This window comes from Schistocerca nitens, chromosome 8 (genome assembly GCF_023898315.1).
Source record: "Schistocerca nitens isolate TAMUIC-IGC-003100 chromosome 8, iqSchNite1.1, whole genome shotgun sequence".
NCBI classification, from domain to species: Eukaryota; Metazoa; Arthropoda; class Insecta; order Orthoptera; family Acrididae; genus Schistocerca; species Schistocerca nitens.
The window spans coordinates 213481761-213505171 of NC_064621.1; the positions used below are offsets into that span (position 1 = coordinate 213481761).

Below are 23411 nucleotides of genomic sequence, written 5' to 3' on the forward strand. Positions count from 1 at the left end.
AATGAAAATTGTATTTAGTGTCTCTAGTTTTAAAAATATATACTGAATGTAACCCCTTGAAATTCAGATACTATGCAAAAGTGACAGACACTAGACAACAACCTAGGGTAGGTCTCACCTTTCTAGCCTTGTTGAATATATTGCGAGCTGTATGGAGGCAGTCAGCATAGTCCTGAGGGAACGTACCGAGGCAGGAGATACGTCTTTCACTTACAGTCATTTTGCCATCAGTGTATCTTATATGGCCAAGCCATTTTCTCTCGCGAAACACCTGTAATGTTTGATTATGCTATACAAGTCAGGCAACTAGAAAAATAAAGTTGTTTCAAAATTTCTACATTTACCAGTTTTTATTACTTATTGTGAATGGAAACAAAATTTAATTTAATTGCAAAGTTAACTTATAGAATAATTTGATCTTATCAGAACTTGTACAAAAGCTGACAAATTATTTCAATCAAAGATAGCATCCAAAACTGTTTTCTTGTATTCTCAAATACTTAATTGCCAATAAAAAACTTGGTTCTAATAACAACTAAAAATTGTTCAAATTTACTCATAAAATAATGGAGTAAAAGAACAAGGTTCAAAAATTACTTCCATGAAACCATAACAGGAATAGAAAGCAGATATGTTATACGAACTGAATTGAAATAAGTGTTTGAGCTTAACTACATAATATTTTAATTACACCTGAAACACATGATATTTTTTCTACTGTACTTTACAGAATACTGTGTAAAGTAACAAAAATTACCGTATTCGTATGATGTCTCCATTCTCCCGTCTCAGGGTTAAGTATGTATTGAGGCAGAAGCTTCCATCCTTCTGTAGCAACCATTTTTATAGCCTCCAAAACAAAAGCCACCTCTTGATCGGCCATAAAAAATGGCAATGATATACGAGCAAAACCAGGACGCAACATTTCAAAGCTTGAGTGCTCTTCATGGCGGCGTAAATGAGTGCGGTCAAGTCGCCTGTATGAGAAGTTATATTAAGCAGATGTCATTTTGGGTTAAGACTGGAATAAAGTTACTACAAAGCTGAATTTGCTTTAGCAGGAAGTTAACAAGAATTATTAACACACAAGAACGTAATTACCTAGCACTTTCAGGTAACTGAACTTAACAGTGTGTCAATAGCTCTTTACTGGACAAACCCAATGTGCTATTTGACAAAAAATGCACACTAATCATTAGAGACAGTGGCATATACAGCATATAACAAAAGGCTGAGGAACATTAGCTGGGTCAGCATTAGCCATGTACAATGGTAACATCCGTACGGATCATAGCAAAGGTAAGAAGCATGTAGATCCCAACTACCAAAAGTATCATCTAAAATTTATACACCAGCATAGAAGAGTTAAGGACACCGATTGAGCACAATTGTTTCAAAGTATTTTTGTAGCTACAAACACAATACTTTGTTACCACAATGCATACTGAATTTAAACTGCTAGCTCTGACATGTGGAAAACTAATTTTGATTAAGATTTCTCCAGGAACTTGAGCCAACATAACATAGATGACTGAAGAGAAAAATAATGGACTCTACTACTAACAGGAGACATTTAAAGAATAAAAAAATCACAAATGAGGTGAACATTCATACATATCAGCTGAATGAGAACAGAAGCAGAATGATACTTGCAGGCAAACTGAAACAGGAAAAATGCCAGAAGTTGTTTAAGTTCAATAACGTAATCTATTCACATCCACGTAGCACACATTTCAAAGAAAATTTATAAAGAGAGGGAAATATGAATGCCAGACTAAGGTAAGCCACTGTTCACACACAGAATAATACTCAAGAGTTTGGTAGCTATACCATGTTGGGTTAACAGGGTACATGTAGTGTACACAAAGGAGGGCAATATAAAGAGTTACATGCTGGTTTATCTGGGGAGTGGGTATAAAATGATGAAAAGTCCTAACTGGGAAACACTTGAAGAATGATGGTGCCTTATATCCAATGAACCAGGTTTGAAATTTCTGTGCAGAAAGTAAGACATTTCTTTATTCACATTGGTCCTGGGATCAAGAAGATAAAAATTAGTCTAATAACAGCCTGCACATAGATGTAAAAGCAATAATCCTTCACACATTCCATCTCCTGAGTATATCTGGTACAATCCTTAATATTTCAGAAATAAAATTTTAACTGATGTGTGACACATCCATAACAAAATTTATCATTTGCAAACTGTAGTAAGTAATATAGAGGACAACTGAATTCAGTGAATATTAAATACAAAATGATTATCGTGGGAAAATCACAGAAATCTGCCCAAACTAAAGTAATTACAAATGATGTATGCTCCATCACTCGCATATATTGATTTTATAATGTGCTGTTATGATACGAAAGTGAAGAGCAGAATCTTGTTTTTAGTGAGGCACATGGGAGAATTCCGCAGCTTGTGGTCTTGCAGTAGCGTTCACACTTCCCGCGCACGGGGTCCCGAGTTCGATTCCCAGTGGGGTCAGGGATTTTCCCTGCCTCGAGATGACTGAGTGTTGTTGTATTATCTTCATCATCATCATTCATCCCCATTATGGTTGGAGGAAGGCAATGGCAAAACACCTCTGCTAGGACCTTGCCTAGTCAGTGGTGTGGGTCTCTCGCATAGTCCCCTACACTCCTCGGAGTATGGGACCTCGTCATCAGCATCACATGGGAGAAGAAGCTGCTCATGGGTTATAAAATGACCTGGCAACTACCTGATAATGAATGGAATCAAAACTGTGCTTACATCTATATTTTTCATCTTCCTTTCTGAGGAAAAGTGAGAGACAAAAAAGCTAGAGCATTACTACACATCACCTGCCAATCTGCTACAAAGCACTCCAGTTAGTAGGCAAATGATGAACCACCTCGCCAAACAATATTTATATTACAAATAACCGACATATTTGTTTATTTAATAGCTGGGCTAAATCACTCACATCTTAATGATCACATATTACATTTTTAGTAAACGATAAGTGCAAATAAAGTTGGACTGCTTATTCTACGGGCAGCATGGATGCAATTATGAGCATTCAATACAGAATGTTAATGTTCATGTAATTATTCCACACTCACCGATCTTCAAGCAGTACCTCTTCATACTCCTGAGCTAATTCTTCAGGAATTCCTAGCAGATCCTGAGCATATGGACCAGCACATGCACATCCACCTCTTGCCTGGATACCGAAGACATCATTCAAAACTGTACATACAAAGTTGTGATGGAGGAACACACCTCTTGGGTGTCTCACCATAAATGAAAATATTGGCAGCCTTTTTGAAGACTGGCAGCGAGGACCAAGAAGAATGAGTTCTGGAATTGTTCGCATGTGGGCCAGCACCATCCTGTAAGAACATTACAAAAATAAGAACCAGTAACACCAAAGCATTTTATATATGCCAGAAGTTGGAATTATAACTAAACACATTAACATCTTTCTGCATTTGTCAGGTTATTTTTTTCTTAAATCATTGATTACAATTACACACATCAAAAAAAGTTTTCCATCACCGTGGTTCCCAAAACTCCTGAAGATAGATGTTGACTGGGGATATTGTATCACAGATACAGTCCTTTTGACTGTTCACAGATGTCACTAAACCTGCCCACAGATGAAAACAACCACTCATGAACAGCGCCTATTAGACGGAGGGGGTCCGATAGCCGATCAGTTTCAGTCATTCCACCAGGAAGAGGTACATGGCTCGTGTTGTCTGTAGTTCAACCATGCCTAGACAGTCAATAACACGGTTCGATTGTGTCCGCATTGTTACTTTGTACCAGGAAGGGCTCTCAACAAGGGAAGTATCCAGGCATCTCGAACTGAACTAAAGTGATGTTGTTCAGACATGGAGGAGATACAGAGAGACAGGAATTTTCGATGACATGCCTCGCTCAGGCTGCCCAAGGGCTACTACTGCAGTGGATGAGCACTACCTATGGATTACGGCTCAGAGGAACCCTGACACCAATGCCACTATGTTGAATAATGCTTTTCGTGCAGCCGTAGGACGTCGTGTTATGACTCAAACTGTGCGCAATAGGTTGCATGGTGCACAACTTCACTCCCAACGTCCATGGCGAGGTCCATCTTTGCAACCACGACACCATGCAGTGTGGTACAGATGGGCCCAGCAACATGCCGAATGGACTGCTCAGGATTGGCATCACATTCTCTTCACCGACGATTGTCGCATATGCCTTCACCCAGACAATCGTCAGAGATGTGTTTGGAGGCAACCCAGTCAGTCTAAATGCCTTAGACACATTGCCCAGTGAGTGCAGCAAGGTGGATGTTCCCTGCTGTTTTGGGGTGGCATTATGTGGGGCCGACATACGCCGTTGGTGGTCATGGAAGTGCCATAATGGCTGTACAATACATGAATACTGTCCTCTGACCAATAGTGTAACCATATCGGCAGCATACTGGCGAGGCATTCGTGTTCATGGGCGACAATTCGTGCCCCATTGTGCACATCTTGTGAATGACTTCCTTCAGGATAACAACATCGCTCGACTAGAGTGGCCAGCATGTTCTCCAAACATGAACACTATCGAACACGCCTGGGACAGATTGAATAGTGCTGTTTATGGATGACGTGACCCACCAACCACTCTGAAGGATCTATGCTCAATCGCCGTTGAGGAGTGGGACAATCTGGACCAACAGTGCCTTGACGAACTTGTGGATAGTATGCCGTAATGAAGGACGGACACACACACACACACACACACACACACACACACACACACACACACACACACACACACAGGGTGTTCCAAAGCTTTTGCATAAAAAATGTGGAACAACTTTTGTTAGAGAGAAAATATGGCTGATGCTTCTTGGTGATACGTATCGCTAGCAAATACTGAACCTCAGACGACATAATGTATGGTGCTGCTGATTGATACATATAAAAGTAAACTATTTTCTAGCTTTTGAACAACTAGTTTCTTCTTTGGGAAGAAGAGAGGGATAAGTTAAGAAGGAAGAACAGATCACTGATCGACTTCAGAATCAGACGGACTCATCTGTTGTGAGATGGGGGGAGATAAAGATGAAGGGAGAGGTGTAAGAGAGAGAGAGAGAGAGAGAGAGAGTAGGAGGGCAAAGATAGTATACTACCAAGCACTGTGCCAGCTTCGGTCCAGATATGATCAGGGCAGAGTGAGAATTAATGATGGATTAGGCATTAAAGAAGAGAAATGAATAGTGCGACTGAAAAATCTGTGAAAAAATAATAGTATGAAAGAGAGCAGGGAGGGAAGTGAAATTAAAAAGTAAAAGCAATAAATAAAATAATGACACATACACCTAACTCAAAAGGATGACAATGAAGGGGAAAAAAAACAAAAAGAGAAGGGGGAATGTTCTAGAGAGCATGTTCAGCAGTTGGGTACTTCATGTTCCAAACAGATAATTTTTCTTTGCCCCCTCGTGTGTTCTGACACTAGTGGCGGTCATACCTATATAGAACAATGCACAGTGGACACAAATTAGTTGATAAACAATAGATGTGGTTTTGCAAGTTTCTCTGTCTTTTATATTGTAAGATTTACCTGTGTTAGGGCTGGAGTATGAGTGGTGAGTAGGCACAACATGGGGCAGGTTTTACAGCAGGAAAGATTGCAACAGTAGGGATCTTGTGGGTAATAGTTTGGGAATGTTATATATCATGTGATGTTCCTAAGAGTCTTCAGGCACATTTCTTCAATGTTTTCACAATTATTTGAAATTTTGTTTTTGCAATGAAGAATAACCAGTACTCCAGGAGCGGCTGAGCAGCACTGCTGCATGGTGGCAGTAGTCAGTGTAGACCAGGATGATGCTGTCGCACCTGGAGTGCTGGTTATTCTTAGTTTTTTAATTTCCCTGTTAACACATATCAATAACACAAATTTCACTCTAGGATAATTTGGGACCACTCTATTAAACGAGCCTGTAAAATTCTGCCTTAAAAATCATTTTGTTTGTAAAGGAAAACAAACCAATATATACATATTTGATTTTTCTGATGGTCTATTTCATGGAGAATACCTGGTAATTTTGTGCTCCCTTGCCATTATAGCTTGTGGCCCAACTGCTTCCTTCAGCTGCATGGAAAGTCCTGCTCGAACTGATTCTACAACAGCAGCTGTGCCACCTTCTTCTCTGAGCTCTGTGTCCTGCACAGTCAACAGACTGATATTAGAAAACTAAAATCACACACTATACAACAAGCACAGAATTTTCATCTTGCCTTAATGGTAATTTAGAAGACATTTCAGTACATCAAACTTGAAAAGTGACATTATTTGCTGAGAGCTCCCCTCTTGGGTTGTTCTGTCATCTGGTGCAGTCTTTCTAGTTGATGCCACTTAGGTGAATTGCACAATTTCTGATGAAGAAGAGATGTAATCAGTAGGACAACACAAACATCCAGTTTCTGAGTGAAAAAAAAAATTGACCTGGCCAGGAATTGAACCTAAGACCTCACAAATTAGGAGTAGCAACGCTAACCACTTGACCATGGGCTGTAGACTATTGATGTTATGAAAGATAATCAGGAAAATAACAGAAATACAAGAAGTCAAAAGATGAAATATACATTTTGGCGTACACCCATATCCCATATTATATTCACATACAAGGTAAATTCCTTTACATGAGTTCTAAATTGTAATTTCGAAATACTTCATATTCTTTACTTCAGTCCTTTTCCATTAACAGCATGTGGAATACATCTCTAAATGAATAAATTTCCTAACAGAAATTTCTTACAATCTCTTTATGCATTCACAGCATATCTCCGGCTTTCCAACATATAAAAATATTTCTTTCTCTTCATCTCTGCCACAAGTAACATTATTAATTTAACTGTATTTTGAAGATGCTTAGATTTCTCCAAATAAGTGTAGCTTCAAATGCTAATAGCTAACTCTCAGTGTCATTTTTGTTCACTAATAGCTATTAGAAGCAGTATTTTCTTTATACATGAATAAACATTCATGGAGTCAGCAAACAAGCTATTATCTAAAGTAACACTAACTACAAGGAAATCACACCTGTAAGTAACGATGGCCATCTCTAGTTACGAAGAAAACTGTACCACCTCCACAGCCATTAGGTACAGGATTGTTGAAAAGAACTTTCTTAGCCACCAGTACACCTGCAAAATTACATTGATGATAAAGAGTTTTGAGTGAAATATCAGTTTTGTTTAAATAGCATCTTACAGCAAAATTGTTCTATAAAAACAACCTTTTTTGGTGATGTTACAGTTTAATGTGAATACAATTATCAAAGATCCATCCCACTCTATGCACAACACAAAAATTACATCACATTGCACTGCATACATCAATCAATATTTATAATTTTTTTTTGTGCCTATATATGAACTTCAACATATAACTTTAGTAATATGGTGCTGCATCAATTACACACATTTTTTTCTGTTTTGCTTCAGGAAAAAGGAGTTTCGTCAATATCAAGCAATTGTAACTACATGTAGTTCTGTGGTTTTTGTATTACATATTTGCAAGAAACCCATTCTCTACATAAACCTCCATTTGTTGTCTCATTTTTCAAATATTATTAGTATCTGATAGGCAAAAGAAACTGAAAAAAGGAGGTTTGCCACTATCCTTAAACTCAATTGTTCTTTTCTTTTACTAACCACAGGGTATGGGAAAAGCAGGATAAATGCTAACACTTATATGCCTAAAGATTTATTCATTCATTCACACATTATGTTCTCTCAATCCCATCTTGAAAAGAACCTTCAGGGATGTGAAACGAGTCGAGTTTACATTAACAGGCAGAAGCAGCCACTGCTGGCTGTTTTGTGGATTATACAAGTGAAAAAAAAGTATGACTAGCACAATCTTTTACTCACAGGAAACAAGTTTTAGTAGTTTAGTAAAGTGTAGTAAAGTCATACACTTATACTCTTGAAAACTTGTAATTAAACTATTTAGTAATAAAAATGATAAAATATTCATGAAAATATCCAAGTACAAAATATTTGATCACTGTCCGAACATAATTAAATTGCATAATGTTGTTTTCAAGGTCTTTCTATGTAGGAAGCTACAGCTACTAAATAATACCTCAAACAAATCATTTTAGTTTTACACAGATCAGTATTAACTCTCTTTATGTTGGTAAAAGCAGGATATATCTGATACAGAAGTTAGAATTAAGCAGATTTCACTTTCCTGAGTCCAAGTACTCACATCTATTGTAGGTGTGGATGATAATATATTATTCTATTTTGTGTTTAAATACTTGGGGAGTTTCAATTTCCTGACAAATATGCACTGGCAACCTGTTACAGACTCTGTCCCCAGAATACGAAACTCCATTCTGAACCCTTGAGAGGGATGCATAGCCCACAGGCAAATTATTTCTATTTTTAGTATTATGGTTGAAAACTACTGAGTTCATCCTAAGTTCACTCTTGTTATTAACCATAAATTCATTTCAGGCACAGATTTAGAAAGCATTGCTCGTGCGAATCTCAGCTTTCTCTATTCTTGTGTGACATCCTTAGAACTATGGAAGAGGGCCAATAGGCATATTCCATATTCCTAGGTTTCCAGAAAGCATTTGATGTAGTGCCCCACTGCATACTGTTAATGAAGGTATGAGCATATGGAATAGGTTGCCACATGTGTGAGTGGCTCAAAGACTTCTTAAGAAATTGAACTTAGATGTCGTTTCCGATGGTGAGTGTTCACAAGGGCATTATCAGGAGCACCCATGGAAGCGTGACAGGACTTCTCTTACATAAATGATCTGGAGGAGAATGTGAGCAGCAGTTTGGTGATGACACTATGGTGTATGGGAATGTGTCATCATTGAGTGATTGTAGTACATGGACTTAGACAAAATTTATAGTTGGTGTGATGAACAGCAGCTTCCTCTAAATATAGAAAAATATAAGTTAAGGCAGATGAGTAGGATAAACAATCCTGTAATTTTTTAATACAGAATTAGTAATGTGCTACTTGGTGCAATGGCATCAATGAAATATCTGGGCAAAACATTGCAGACCCTTGAAATGGAACAAGCATATACAGAAGATAGTAGCAAAGGTTAATGGCAGACTTTGTTATACTGGGAGAATTTCAGGAAAGTGTAATCATCTATAAAGGAGACAGTGTATAAAACACTTGTGTAGCTTGTTCTTAAGTACTGCTTGAATGTTTGGGATCCCAACCGCATCAGATTACAAGAAAACATTGAAGCAGTTCAAGGGTGTGCTGCTTGATTTGTTACCCATAGGTTTGATCAGCACATATGTACTACGGAGATGCTTCACGAATTCCAGTGGGAATCCCTGGAGGGTAGACAATGTTCTTTTCGCAAGGCACTAATGAGAAAATTTAGAGAATTGGCATTTGAGGCTGACTGCAGAACAGTTCTATTATTAGCTACTTAAATTTCACAAAAGGATGACAAAAATAAGATAAGAGAAATTAGGACTCGTACAGAGTCATAGTTGTATTAGAACTGAGTTCATGAAGTCCTCAGTATAGAATCCTTTATGGAAGCTAAATTGAGCTCCTGTTAAAATGTTATTCTCAAAAGTATGGTTCAGTGTTCTCTTATAAGCTACTCGCTCAAATAATTTTGAGAACATGGGAAGAAATAAGATCCATCTGTAATTAGTGGTCAGTTGCTTATCTCTAATTTTGTATATTGGTGTTACTAATGCATGCATACTTCAGTCTTTCAGGAAATACTCTTGATTAAAAAGGTAACTCAAGGATGGTGTTACCAAGTCAGCACAAGATTCTCGTACTTTAGCTGAGATAGCACCACATTCAGAAGAGTTGCTACTTTTTAGTGACGTAATGATGTAATGATTATTGTGACCCTAACAGATGATTTGGCAAAACTGATGTCTGGTAGCAGAGTATGCATTAACTGTCTAAATAAGTTTATTTGATCTACTTTTGATGGAAGATTTTTTTGTACCTGTGTTTTCAGCTACTGTTATTTAATTTAGTACATAATATTTTAATTTCATATCATCTGTCTTGCTGCTACACTGCTTGGGAGTTGAATATCATTGGTCTTGCCCAGTTAATTTTTTTATGCCCAATAATGCTCTAAATTGTCCTTGCCTTTTTCTATGAATTTCAGATTTTTTGTGCATTATATAAGGTTTCTGCCTTTCTGATGGTTAAGTCATGATTAATGCTAGTTCCTTGCATTAAATAAAGCACTCTCTTCCTAGTGCAAGATATTTTGATCCCAGATGTTAACCACCATTTTTCTTTTCTTGTGCTGTAAATGTCCCTGGCCTGCTGTAAAGGAAAACTGGATTCATAATGTCGTAAGAATATTTTTAGGAAAGAATTAAGTTCAAATGGTTCAAATGGCTCTGAGCACTATGGGACTCAACTGCTGAGGTCATTAGTCCCCTAGAACTTAGAACTAGTTAAACCTAACTAACCTAAGGACATCACAAACATCCATGCCCGAGGCAGGATTCGAACCTGCGACCGTAGCGGTCTTGCGGTTCCAGACTGCAGCGCCTTTAACCGCACGGCCACTTCGGCCGGCAAGAATTAAGTGCATATGGTAAATTTTTCCCCATTTTTTTATCCTATAAAGTCTCAGTGCAACTGAGTCAGTATTTATAATTCTGTACAATTTCATTTTTCTTTTCTTAGATAAACCTCTCTGATGGGGATGTGCAGTTGCTATAGTCATCATCAGATAAACCACTTATTATGGAGCTGACATCTATTTCATTACAAACAGATGGGCTTAGAAATAAATTATCAATTCCTGATGCACTATATCCTTCTACTCTTGTTGGGAATGTTACTGTGAAGCTCAAGCCAAAGCTGGGCATCATTAATTCTGATTGCCCTAAATCAGAAGTGTCAGAGATGAAATCTATATTTAAAGCTCCACAGACAGTACTTCCCAGTTATTTCTGCTAAGTCTTATTAGTACCTCCTCTAACTGATAATGAAGCTTAAACCATTTCCTACTGGAGGACTATAGGCTGTCATAACTGCTGTATTGTACATTTCCAAGACTGTTACTGAAGTAAAGCAGTCAAATAGCTGTTCAATGTAGTGGCTTATATATTCACATAGTATTTGAATATACTGTAATATAAGATTTATTTGTTCAGAGTCTCTTTAGGTCTTACGTTATGCTTGTGTTTTGTACCGATATAGTCATACAATATCACATAACTTGGTTCAGCTATGAATTCTCGCTGGAGTTGTGTGGACTATCTGTTTAGTATTTAATTATATGACAATGGCCTGAGAAGCCAAAAGCCAGTTTATAACAAAGTATAAATAAATATTATTGTTGAACATTAATACTTTGTATTCGAGTTATTAGCATGTCTATGTTCCTCCAAGAACCAACAGAATATTCCAAAAATATTGATATTGCATATACACTCTTTACACATACATTATAACTATGTTCTTGGGAACTAATGGATTATTTCAGAAGGCTAAAATATTAGATACCGAGTGTTTTTCACACAAACATGCACAAGTGACACACATTTTGTACATTTCAACCATCTGTTCAATATTTTCCAGATAAATGTTACCTGATGAATTGCTCAGAATGGACATACCTGGTGACTGAACACCTCCAACAAATTTGTGGACAGAAAAGAACATAGCATCTTTGTGGACGGCAGTCTCATCGACACCAGGCAAAATGGGGTTCATGTCAAGTTTAACATAAGGAGCTGCAAGGAAACACACACATAAATTTTGAGTTAGTTGCAAATAAATATAAATTTTTGGTGTGAATAAAATAATTAACAAATAGTATAGTTGGTTAGAACTATTGTGAATTATCAACAATAGTGTCTGAATTAAAAGGTGTGACAGAATATTATGATACACTGGATATAACTAACCTGCAGAAGCATAATCCCAAAATGCAAGAGCACCATACTGATGTAATAGAAGAGTTGTGGCGATATCATCAGCAAGGACACCTGTAACATTGGATGCTGCAGAAAAGCATCCAATGAGCTTTGGCCCAAGACCATGGTGTGCTTGCAACTGCTGTTCTAGATCTACAAGGTCAAGGTGGCCTTCTTTAGTTTCTCTGATTCGAACGATCTGCAGCAGAAAATATGTCCCACATATCACAATAATTCTGTAAAGCAGTTACACACATACACTTAGCAGCTTCTTAAAAATAAATACTGCTGATAACTGCAATTAAGACATAAATACAGCACTGTTCAGTCTTAAATTTCTGAAATGTTAAACTACATAATACATTTAGCACACATACATCATAATGATTTGAGATTTGATGCCGCTTCATTGACCAAGAGAAATTTCTGATCAATGGATAGTTCCAGAAACATCCAGTCAACATTTTGCAACTGCCATTTAATATTTATTCGTTCTTTAATCTTGTAAGACAATGAACGGAAGGTTAAACAGTTGTTCATCCCTAATCATTCAATCTTTCAGGTGATTAACACCCAGCCTCCTCTCCCCCTCCTCCTCTACCATGTCATGTACTGATGTTTTTTTCGTGCAAATGAAACTGACTACTGAAATGTCAATAACAGAGCAACAGTACACAATTAAACAAACATCAGTTTCACTCATAACATTTTAATGCGCAATATGAACCACAGGTTGTTTCTGGCAAATCTCCACATCACTGAGAGGTGAATGCTAGTTTAAAGCACAGACTGAAAAATCTGTGGTCTGACTACAATTTGATCCTGTGACCTTCCAGTTTCCAGGTACGTACTTGACCATCAAACTAGATTTGCCAACTCTCCCGTATTATACAGCAACTTCCATATTCTTCTGAATTTTTAAGCCTACTCCCATCTCCCATGTTTATTTTATATGTTGCGATTATCTTGTTTCTTTGTCGTTCCGCCTAATTCGAGTTACGCGAAATGGAAGAATCCAAAATTCCACATAAAAAGAGAGTACCTTTACTTCTTTACGCATCAGAAGAAATGAGAAGAAACTTATCTATGTGTTAATCCTGTAAAAGGAAACAATTCTTAAGTGTATTACACCCTTTCCAAGCTTGAATTCAGCATAGCACATGGTGGTAATACAGACGGTCAGCAGCACGCCAACACCGAAGGACACAAAAGCAGAGTTAGGAGAAGTAATACATCTAAGATATCCAGCTATTTTCAGTGCCTAAGTGATAGTTCCACTGGTGGTGAAACCAACAAAGTTGTAGTGGGTGAGTTATTGTTTGTGTATCATACAGTGAAACACAACCTAATTTACGTTAGCATGGACTGTGCAAATACACTTGTGAAGGATATTTATGGATTCGGATGTGACAAAAAAAAAAAATGTTGTGGTAGGATGAAAGCACAGTCTATTGCAAAAAAACGTATCAGTGCCTAGAAGTGTAAGTGATTTCCTAGATGTGCTTAATGATCCAGAGAAGTGTAGCATCTTTTTTTCTGTGACTTCAGATGTATCAATTTTCAATAATAGGGAAATGTTTCCTGTAGTAATCAGGTACGTTGAACCTTGTCTTGGCACCAGAAATAAACTATTAGATTTTGCAGAACAAGCAGACGAGAGTGTTAGTGGTATTCATGCTTTGATAGAAAACAGTCTTGAATCTCATTCATTAAATGTAAATAACATTTAGTCTACAGTGCCGATAATGCTAGTGTCAATTATGGCAAAAATAAATCTGTGATGAAATTGTTGAGTGAGAAAAATAACAAAATATTTAAAGCAAACCGCACAAATCACATAATCCATAATGCCACTAAATATGCTTCTGATGTCTTAAATGTAGACATAGAAATGATGGTTGTTAAGATTTATGGACACTTTTCAGTGTGAGCAAAATGCAGAGAAGAATTAAGATCTTTTTTTAAAATTTTGTTGGTACTGAGTGGTGTGAAATTTTAAGGCATGGGCCTACTAGGTGGCTGTCCCTTGATAGGCTAGTAAAGATCTGGGGGCCAATAATAAATTACACTCCTGGAAATGGAAAAAAGAACACATTGACACCGGTGTGTCAGACCCACCACACTTGCTCCGGACACTGCGAGAGGGCTGCACAAGCAATGATCACACGCACGGCACAGCGGACACACCAGGAACCGCGGTGTTGGCCGTCGAATGGCGCTAGCTGCGCAGCATTTGTGCACCGCCGCCGTCAGTGTCAGCCAGTTTGCCGTGGCATACGGAGCTCCATCGCAGTCTTTAACACTGGTAGCATGCCGCGACAGCGTGGACGTGAACCGTATGTGCAGTTGACGGACTTTGAGCGAGGGCGTATAGTGGGCATGCGGGAGGCCGGGTGGACGTACCGCCGAATTGCTCAACACGTGGGGCGTGAGGTCTCCACAGTACATCGATGTTGTCGCCAGTGGTCGGCGGAAGGTGCACGTGCCCGTCGACCTGGGACCGGACCGCAGCGACGCACGGATGCACGCCAAGACCGTAGGATCCTACGCAGTGCCGTAGGGGACCGCACCGCCACTTCCCAGCAAATTAGGGACACTGTTGCTCCTGGGGTATCGGCGAGGACCATTCGCAACCGTCTCCATGAAGCTGGGCTACGGTCCCGCACACCGTTAGGCCGTCTTCCGCTCACGCCCCAACATCGTGCAGCCCGCCTCCAGTGGTATCGTGACAGGCGTGAATGGAGGGACGAATGGAGACGTGTCGTCTTCAGCGATGAGAGTCGCTTCTGCCTTGGTGCCAATGATGGTCGTATGCGTGTTTGGCGCCGTGCAGGTGAGCGCCACAATCAGGACTGCATACGACCGAGGCACACAGGGCCAACACCCGGCATCATGGTGTGGGGAGCGATCTCCTACACTGGCCGTACACCACTGGTGATCGTCGAGGGGACACTGAATAGTGCACGGTACATCCAAACCGTCATCGAACCCATCGTTCTACCATTCCTAGACCGGCAAGGGAACTTGCTGTTCCAACAGGACAATGCAAGTCCGCATGTATCCCGTGCCACCCAACGTGCTCTAGAAGGTGTAAGTCAACTACCCTGGCCAGCAAGATCTCCGGATCTGTCCCCCATTGAGCATGTTTGAGACTGGATGAAGCGTCGTCTCACGCGGTCTGCACGTCCAGCACGAACGCTGGTCCAACTGAGGCGCCAGGTGGAAATGGCATGGCAAGCCGTTCCACAGGACTACATCCAGCATCTCTACGATCGTCTCCATGGGAGAATAGCAGCCTGCATTGCTGCGAAAGGTGGATATACACTGTACTAGTGCCGACATTGTGCATGCTCTGTTGCCTGTGTCTATGTGCCTGTGGTTCTGTTAGTGTGATCATGTGATGTATCTGACCCCAGGAATGTGTCAATAAAGTTTCCCCTTCCTAGGACAATGAATTCACGGTGTTCTTATTTCAATTTCCAGGAGTGTATTTTCAAAGCACAAATGAAACATCTAAAGCTTTAAAATTGTATTTTAGTGATGAGGACCCAAGTAAATTGTTAATTCTTGAAGCATATCTTCAATTTTTTTCTTATATTGGAAATATTATTTTGGAAACCTCAAAATATCTAGAGATTTCAGATTTAAGTATATGGAGTCCTGTAGTGCCATTGAAGCTTTGTCAAAGAAAATTTTGCAAAGAAAAGATGACTTGTTTTTTGGAAGCAATAGACACAAGATTTTAAATAGTTTAGATCCTATCAATCAGAAAAGAATTCAAAATAATCTTGTTGAATTTTATGATACTTTCCATACTTACATTGTAAAAAAATGTAAACACTTCTGACAATCCTACAATTCAGTCCTTGCTCCCACTGTCCCTAAAGAATTCAGTTAATTTTAATGATTTTCAGGACCTGCTTACTCATATTCAGCTAGACATACATGAGGATAACCTGTACAATGAATTATGTTCTTTGAAAATTATAACAAATACAAAAACTGCCACTGATGATAGCACAGTTTAAAAGTGGGTATCCGTTATGACTGAGACAAAGGAATTAAATCCAAGGAGATAAATATGATTCTTGGCTTTGTTCTCAGTATACTGGCATCTAATGCTCACACTGAAAGAATTTTTTCTTCGATGGTCTGATGATAGGAACCATTGCAATCTAGATTTAATGAATGCCGAACTACAAATAAATTTTAATTTTTGTTACACATGTGATCTATTTGTCCAGTTTGTAAAAAATGATCACAAACTTCAGACTGCTGCCAAAAGTGTAAACAAATATAGTGTAAGTAAAAAATTCTATAATTTTGTCGGGTCAAAGTCTCCCATATTTTGACAAAAAAAAGTTGACAACCCTACACCGAACGTGTCTATTGAAGAGTTAAAATCATAATCATTTATTGTTTTACTGTAATATCTATTGAGTAGTAAATTGTAATTGCATTTACATTAAAATATATGTAATCATAATAAAGATACATTAAACATTCAGGGCAAACTTATCATTGTAAGGATCCATGGGACACACAAAAATGAATAAGTAAAAAAACTAAAGAAGTGATAGCCAGGTAGGAATACTGCTGTAATTATGCAAGATAACTTTGGAAGAATATATGTGGTTTCTAGTAGTCCAACATAATTACATCTTGCGTGCAAACATGCAAAAAAATGTAGAATTTAGTAGCCGGTTGTAAGTAACTTGATTATTACTGATGCTGCCTGTCTTATTTCTTATTTATCGCATAAATACATAACTAGAAAAAGTGATGTGTGTCTGTCTCTGTGTATGTGCGGTTGGATATGGGTGTGTGTGCGAGTGTATACCTGTCCTTTTTTCCCCCTAAGGTAAGTCTTTCCGCTCCCAGGATTGGAATGACTCCTTACCCTCTCCCTTAAAACCCACATCCTTTCGTCTTTCCCTCTCCTTCCCTCTTTCCTGATGAAGCAACCGTTGGTTGCGAAAGCTTGAATTTTGTGTGTATGTTTGTGTTTGTTTGTGTGTCTATCGACCTGCCAGCGCTTTTGTTTGGCAAGTCACATCATCTTTGTTTTCAGATATAACTAGAAAAAGTGGTATTTTAAATTTAATAATGTGATAGAAAGCTTAAAGAGCCAGATCACTATAGTATTTTGTATTGTAAAGTCCACAGCCAACAGAAACAATGTGTTTTGTTCCACCAATCTATCTGTGTCTGTTAATACACTACACAAACCTACATGACACATATGAAGTGTCTTTCAGACTGATTAAAAATACTAATCAAAATTAATTAATCTCACAGCATACACAATGCCAATATTTGTGAAGCAAAAAACACTACTTTATGATCTTGGAAGAGTCTTAGCAGTTTCACTGCCTGTTTAAAAACCATACAGTAATCATGAGCAAAGAATATCAATAACATTTGTCTTTCTTTATTTTGAAAGAAAACTGAAAAAGACAGAGATCTAAGTATACAGAAAATTGGGGCTACAAATATGACTGCCCAATGTTTTCTTCTTCTTCTCTTATTCTAATGCCACTGCAAAACAGAAGTTTAAAAGTACCTTTGAGCCAATCTCCCTCCAAGGCAACAAGTTGGAGTGGTGCTCACATGGCCCTACAAATACAACTGGAGGCTCAGGCAAGTTGAGTGCATGGATTAATTTGTGTACTGCCCCAGTGCAACCTGAACCTGCAAATATGACTGCATCATGTTCAGAAGCATGCACAGCATTCCGGAAAATGTCTCTCGCTTCATGCCTGCAACAAAAAGGACAAGATGAAAAATAGCAACTAAATTAAAGAAAAATAAGGATGCACAAAGGTAGTCCACACAGATGAAATTACTTTACTTCAACGATATGCAACAGCAACACAGTACAGGACCATATATTGCAATTTACACTCTTTGTCCAGAAAAAAGTGTAGAAACCATGGCAAAAAATTATAGTGCTTTGCAGAGTATGGGGTGTGTTGATTGAATTTTACAAGTTAAAATGGTGTATCAGACTAGGACAATGATGCGGTTATTTGCCAATTGTGCAACCGCAGCACATCTGACTGTCGAACTGCAAGCTTCAACTTATCCATAATCTAGAATGAAATTCTCCCTATAGTGGAGTGTGAGCTGATTCCAAACTTCCTCACAAATTAAAACTGTGACCTGCACTGGAACTCAAAACCTGTGACCTTTACCATTCACAGGCAGATGTTCTACTGACTGAGCTATCCAAGCACTACTCATAACCTGCCCTCGCAACTCTATGTCCAACAGCACCTCTTCTCCTGCCTACAAAACTTCCAGCACTCCTGGGAGAAAGTTTGCACAGTTCAGTCAGCAGAGCATTTGCCCACAAATGGCAGAGCTCCCTGCTTTAAGACCCAGTTTTGTGCACCATTCTAATCATACAGTAAGTTTCATGTCCGTGTTCTTCTTCCTATCTCTTTCAAAGTTGAATATTATTGCTACCATATGATTTATTCACTAAACAACATTTGATCAGATTGTTTTACACAGTAGACATACACAAGATACTACAGTAGTCCTAAGCAGAATGCAAACCTCAGAACTTCTAATGAGGTATTTAGTAGTTATGAGATTTTTGTCAGATTAGGATCAATATGTAGTTCTATATCAAGAATCACTACTGAAAAATAACAATGACTGTGCCTCAGGACAGTTAACTGCTACTGTTCACAGTATAAGTAGATAACTTAGTAATGTCAGTACCACTAGCAGATAGTTTCCATTTTATGCCCTTGTTGGCAGAAAGAAGGGTCTAAGCAGAACAATTGTGAAATTGGGAATAATTTACAGCAAATTAAATTTTAGTAGAGTAACTGGCAGATGACTTTAAAAGTAAGAAAATGCAAATTGCTGTGCATAAGCAGCTGGTAACTGTGTGGAATTGTTACACCAACAGCAGTGTATGTTCAAAAATTTTCTTGCTCTTCCCAGCATTTTCTGAAAGGAATAAAATTGCCAGATATTCAGTGCTCCATCAACCAACTACAAATGTGTATTACATTCTTGTAAATAAAGATTCAACACATCATGAAGTCTAGAGCTAGTATTGCTGCCTGATACATTTCAGTAACTCATTTAATCATAGTCACGACATAAGAGAGTCACTGATGCCGTACAAAATCTGCTCTTGTCACTAAACAAAACACTAAGATGGACATCCCTTTGAAGGTGTCTTGTGTAATGCAACACATCGCTTTGGTGAAGTGATGTGCAGTACAAGCATCTTTCGAACTGATGAATGTTGATCACTAGCATAAAAATTTTATTTTTGTAATTATTTAGTATAGTCTGCTGTTTAGATGTATGCTATATTTATGCACATACATTATGAAATGGATGTATGCCACATATGTGCACGCCAGGATAATGACAGACATTGTACCATGTTTTCAGTATCTTCTGGTTGGGCATTTTATTCTGTGTCATCAGGTGCAGTTTTGGCATGGTATGAGCCATGGAGGAATAACAGCCATGACAAAGCTTATGAATCATGTGAACAAAAGAAAACTGGTTATATATTCACTAAAATTGAATCTCTTAAATAAGGCAGACCATTTTTGGAATGAGTCCTTATGAATGTAATTGTGATGTTGCGAATAATGAAGCAACTTTGTACTGCTTGGTTACTGTAAACAAGAATACAGTATAAGATATATTGTTTATGAGAAGCGCCACATTTATTTCAAGAATTGGATGCTGTATTTGTACTCTTAACTTAAAGCAGTAACTGAAGCTCTTCGAGAAACGAAGTTCAATCAGAAGACAGGAGCAACTGTGTGGAAATAATATGATTAGCAAGAATGAATACAGGAACTCTTATTTCCCAATCAGACTTTGCTTCACCACCTGATATCAAGGTAAAGAAACCAGCAGAACATTGCATGTGGTGACCTTGACAGGACCCAGAACAAATATGACTGAGAAAATAAAATTGACAAAGAACAAGAACAGCAATCAGAAATTTGAAATTTTGAAGAGAATTGGTGATTTTTGAGTATGAAGATTTGCTTGAGTTGATATCTGTTGCTGTAACAACAAAGGTCAACAGCCAAGATTATGAAATGGTGCCAAATCAATTGATAGCACTGCAAATCAAGAATTCTGAAGAAGCTTGAGTACTTAATAAACAATTATTAAATTCTTCAGCTACAATTACGACCCAGAAGAAACTAATGAGTCAGAGGATCTTTGACTATGGAAGACTTCAACTGTATTAATCCCATGACACATGTACAACACTGGTCACAGATTGCAGATATGGCTTGTCAACCTGCAGCAGTGGTAAGAGTCTGGTGAGCTGTATAAAACCCTAGACGATTAGTTTCAAAAAGTTTTTTTGTGTTATGGGGTGAACCAGAGTTCATGAGTATACTTAAACAATGTGGTTAGCCTTGCTACAAAATTAAGCTGAGCTTAATTAAACGTATGTTACTGTGGACATCATATGCCTGTGGAAGAATCATATGCCTGTAGAAGAATGGATGCAGATGTGCCAGAATAGCTCAGAATATTTTGTGTGCAATTGAGCAATGATTTAAAGAAGTTAACTGCCACTATAGAGATTGCTAAATTGGAATTAAAGAATTAAATAAATAAAAAAAACAAATACAGCACTCAAACAAACAAACATGGCATTTGAGCAAACAAAATCAGAATTAATAAATGAAATAACAAAGATCACACTCCAGCAAACACACTCAAGAGTCTATGAGTTATGTAAGGGAAAATAAGAAATTCAGAGTAACATATTGCAGTTACAGGAGACTATCCACACCAAAACAGGAGCTAAACTACGAAATACTGAAACATATATCTAAAAACAAAGATGATGTGACTTACCAAATGAAAGTGCTGGCAGGTCGACAGACACACAAACAAACACAAACATACACACAAAATTCAAGCTTTCGCAACAAACTGTTGCCTCATCAGGAAAGAGGGAAGGAGAGGGAAAGACGAAAGGATGTGGGTTTTAAAGGAGAGGGTAAGGAGTCATTCCAATCCCGGGAGCGGGAAGACTTACCTTAGGGGGAACAGTGTGATTTAGTTTCACATGATCAGAATGAGCAATTTAGACAAGGAGTTGAAAAGAATTAATGGAACAGGAATTTAATAGAATACATGTTCAAATCTCTGGTGTTCAAGTAATGCTAAAAGTGTTGGAACAAAGCAAAAATTCAGATGTAGCTGCTATTTCAGACTCTACACATGCTAGTTTGGAGGAGTGTGTAGTGGACATAGTCAATGATAAAGCGTGAGAAAGGGTTGAATCATCTGTAGGTACACCTCATTCTAATGCAGAAACAGGTAGGATGGAGAGTGACCTACAGAAAATTTGGGACGAATTGACTAAGACTGAGGAGGAATTAAATAAAAGAAAGCTTAGTGGAAATAAGGGATGTCAACTGAGCTAATAGAGGAGGAAATAAGGGATGTCAACTGAGCTAATAGAGGAACTGCAGCTGGAAAATGGAACTAATCTACCCAAACAATTCCCTAAATTCAAGCTGGATGAAGAGGTTCACCGCATGTATTTTTTAAGAATGTTTAGTAAATCTTTACCCAAATGATTGGATGACTCAAAGAGAATTTATTTTGTATTAAGTTACTTAGAGGGTGATCTGGTGGAGTGTGAAACTGCTCATGCTGAAGAATTTATATCCTGGACTGATTTTAAGTAGAAGCTTAAAAAGAAGTATTGGTCTCCTAGTACTCAAGAAAATTTGACACTTGAGCTTCTTGACCCATAGTCTAACAACTGGGGTTTAGATTTAAGAGTAAATGACATTCCTAACCCTGGAGAAGGGTATAGTACTTGGTCTAGAGGCATCCTGGAGCAGGGCATTTGTTGAAATGTATCATGGGAGGGAATTTGTTGAAACATATAATAGGAGAGCATTCAGAATTCTGTATGGAGGAATAAAATAAATGCAGTACACAAGACACGTTAAAAACCAGGTATGAATATGTATGTAAGATTGTGTGTGTGTGTGTGTGTGTGTGTGTGTGTGTGTGTGTTTGAGAGAGAGAGAGAGAGAGAGAGAGAGAAACATACATAAATAGGGACATTATCACTGTAAAAAAGTAAAGGAGAGAAGTGTATCTTGATGGTTACTATATAAACTGATACCATCAGTTTTGCAGTTTCTCCAAACTACCAAAGTAGAAGTAGTAGAAGAATTTACTGATACAAAATTGTTAAGGCTTTCGTGGCCACTTGTTGACAAACTGCCTATTGGCTTCTGTCTCGGGTTCTTTGGCCGACATTCATCTAATGATTTTTCTGACGTTTCGCCAGCACGAGTGGCTGGCATTGTCAAAGCTTCACCCTCCATTGCCGGTGGTGAACTGGAGGCGAGCTCGCGGCCGCAGACTATATGTACCTGGCACGCCAACGTCCGAGGGCTTCTCCGCGGTCATTTCCGGTGCGGTTCTCCTCTTGCTACCTGCGACGGTCATTCGCTGCAGTACGGGCAGCCAGGATCCGTTTACCTTAAGGCTTTCCTCTTTCTTGTTGAAACTGTTCGCTTGTTTTTGTATTTCTACAGCTTCTCTGAACAAGCGCGTGTGATAGTGCTTCTCTACAGCTAGAACTTCCGTGTCGGTGAATTTTATTACGTGGTCGGTCCCATTCAGTGCGTGCTCTGCCACGGCCGATTTCTCCACCTGCCCCAACCTGCAATGTCGCTTGTGCTCTTTGATCCTAGTGTTAATTGATCGTCCAGTCATTCCGACATAAACTTTTCCGCATGTGCATGGTATACGGTATATTCCCGACCTTGCAAGTGGGTCTCTTTTCTCCTTCGCCGATCTAAGACACTCTTTGATCTTCCTTGTCGGTTTGAAAATCGTCTTTACGCCATGTTTGCGCAATGTGCAGCCGATTCTGTCCGTCACTCTGGGAATGTATGGCAGACAGAGTGACGGACAGAATCGGCCGTACATTGCGCAAACATGGCGTAAAGACGATTTTCAAACCGACAAGGAAGATCAAAGAGTGTCTTAGATCGGCGAAGGAGAAAAGAGACCCACTTGCAAGGTCGGGAATATACCGTATACCATGCACATGCAGGAAAGTTTATGTCGGAATGACTGGACGATCAATTAACACCAGGATCAAAGAGCACAAGCGACATTACAGGTTGGGGCAGGTGGAGAAATCGGCCGTGGCAGAGCACGCACTGAATGGGACCGACCACGTAATAAAATTCGCCGACACGGAAGTTCTAGCTGTAGAGAAGCACTATCACACGCGCTTGTTCAGAGAGGCTGTAGAAATACAAAAACACACGATCAGTTTCAACAAGAAAGAGGAAAGCCTTAAGGTAAACGGATCCTGGCTGCCCGTACTGCAGCGAACGACCATCGCAGGTAGCAAGAGGAGAACCGCACCGGAAATGACCGCGGAGAAGCCCTCGGACGTTGGCGCGCCAGGTACATATAGTCTGCGGCCGCGAGCTCGCCTCCAG

The 23411-nt window shown here is 38.8% G+C and overlaps 1 protein-coding gene across 3 annotated transcripts in view; it reads right to left on the reverse strand.

The window, feature by feature from the left end:
* The window catches only part of LOC126199316 (uncharacterized), a 96900-nt gene that overhangs the window by 66996 nt on the left and 6493 nt on the right, over window positions 1–23411 (reverse strand). For all 3 annotated transcript variants that reach the window (XM_049936157.1, XM_049936156.1, XM_049936155.1), the window contains exons 2-9: window positions 17480–17675; window positions 11908–12115; window positions 11617–11733; window positions 7058–7161; window positions 6051–6178; window positions 3088–3357; window positions 758–977; window positions 119–271 (exon numbers count right to left, since the gene is read on the reverse strand). In XM_049936157.1, the coding sequence (XP_049792114.1) occupies window positions 119–271; window positions 758–977; window positions 3088–3357; window positions 6051–6178; window positions 7058–7161; window positions 11617–11733; window positions 11908–12115; window positions 17480–17675 (1396 nt within the window). The remainder of the gene's footprint in view (window positions 1–118; window positions 272–757; window positions 978–3087; window positions 3358–6050; window positions 6179–7057; window positions 7162–11616; window positions 11734–11907; window positions 12116–17479; window positions 17676–23411) is intronic.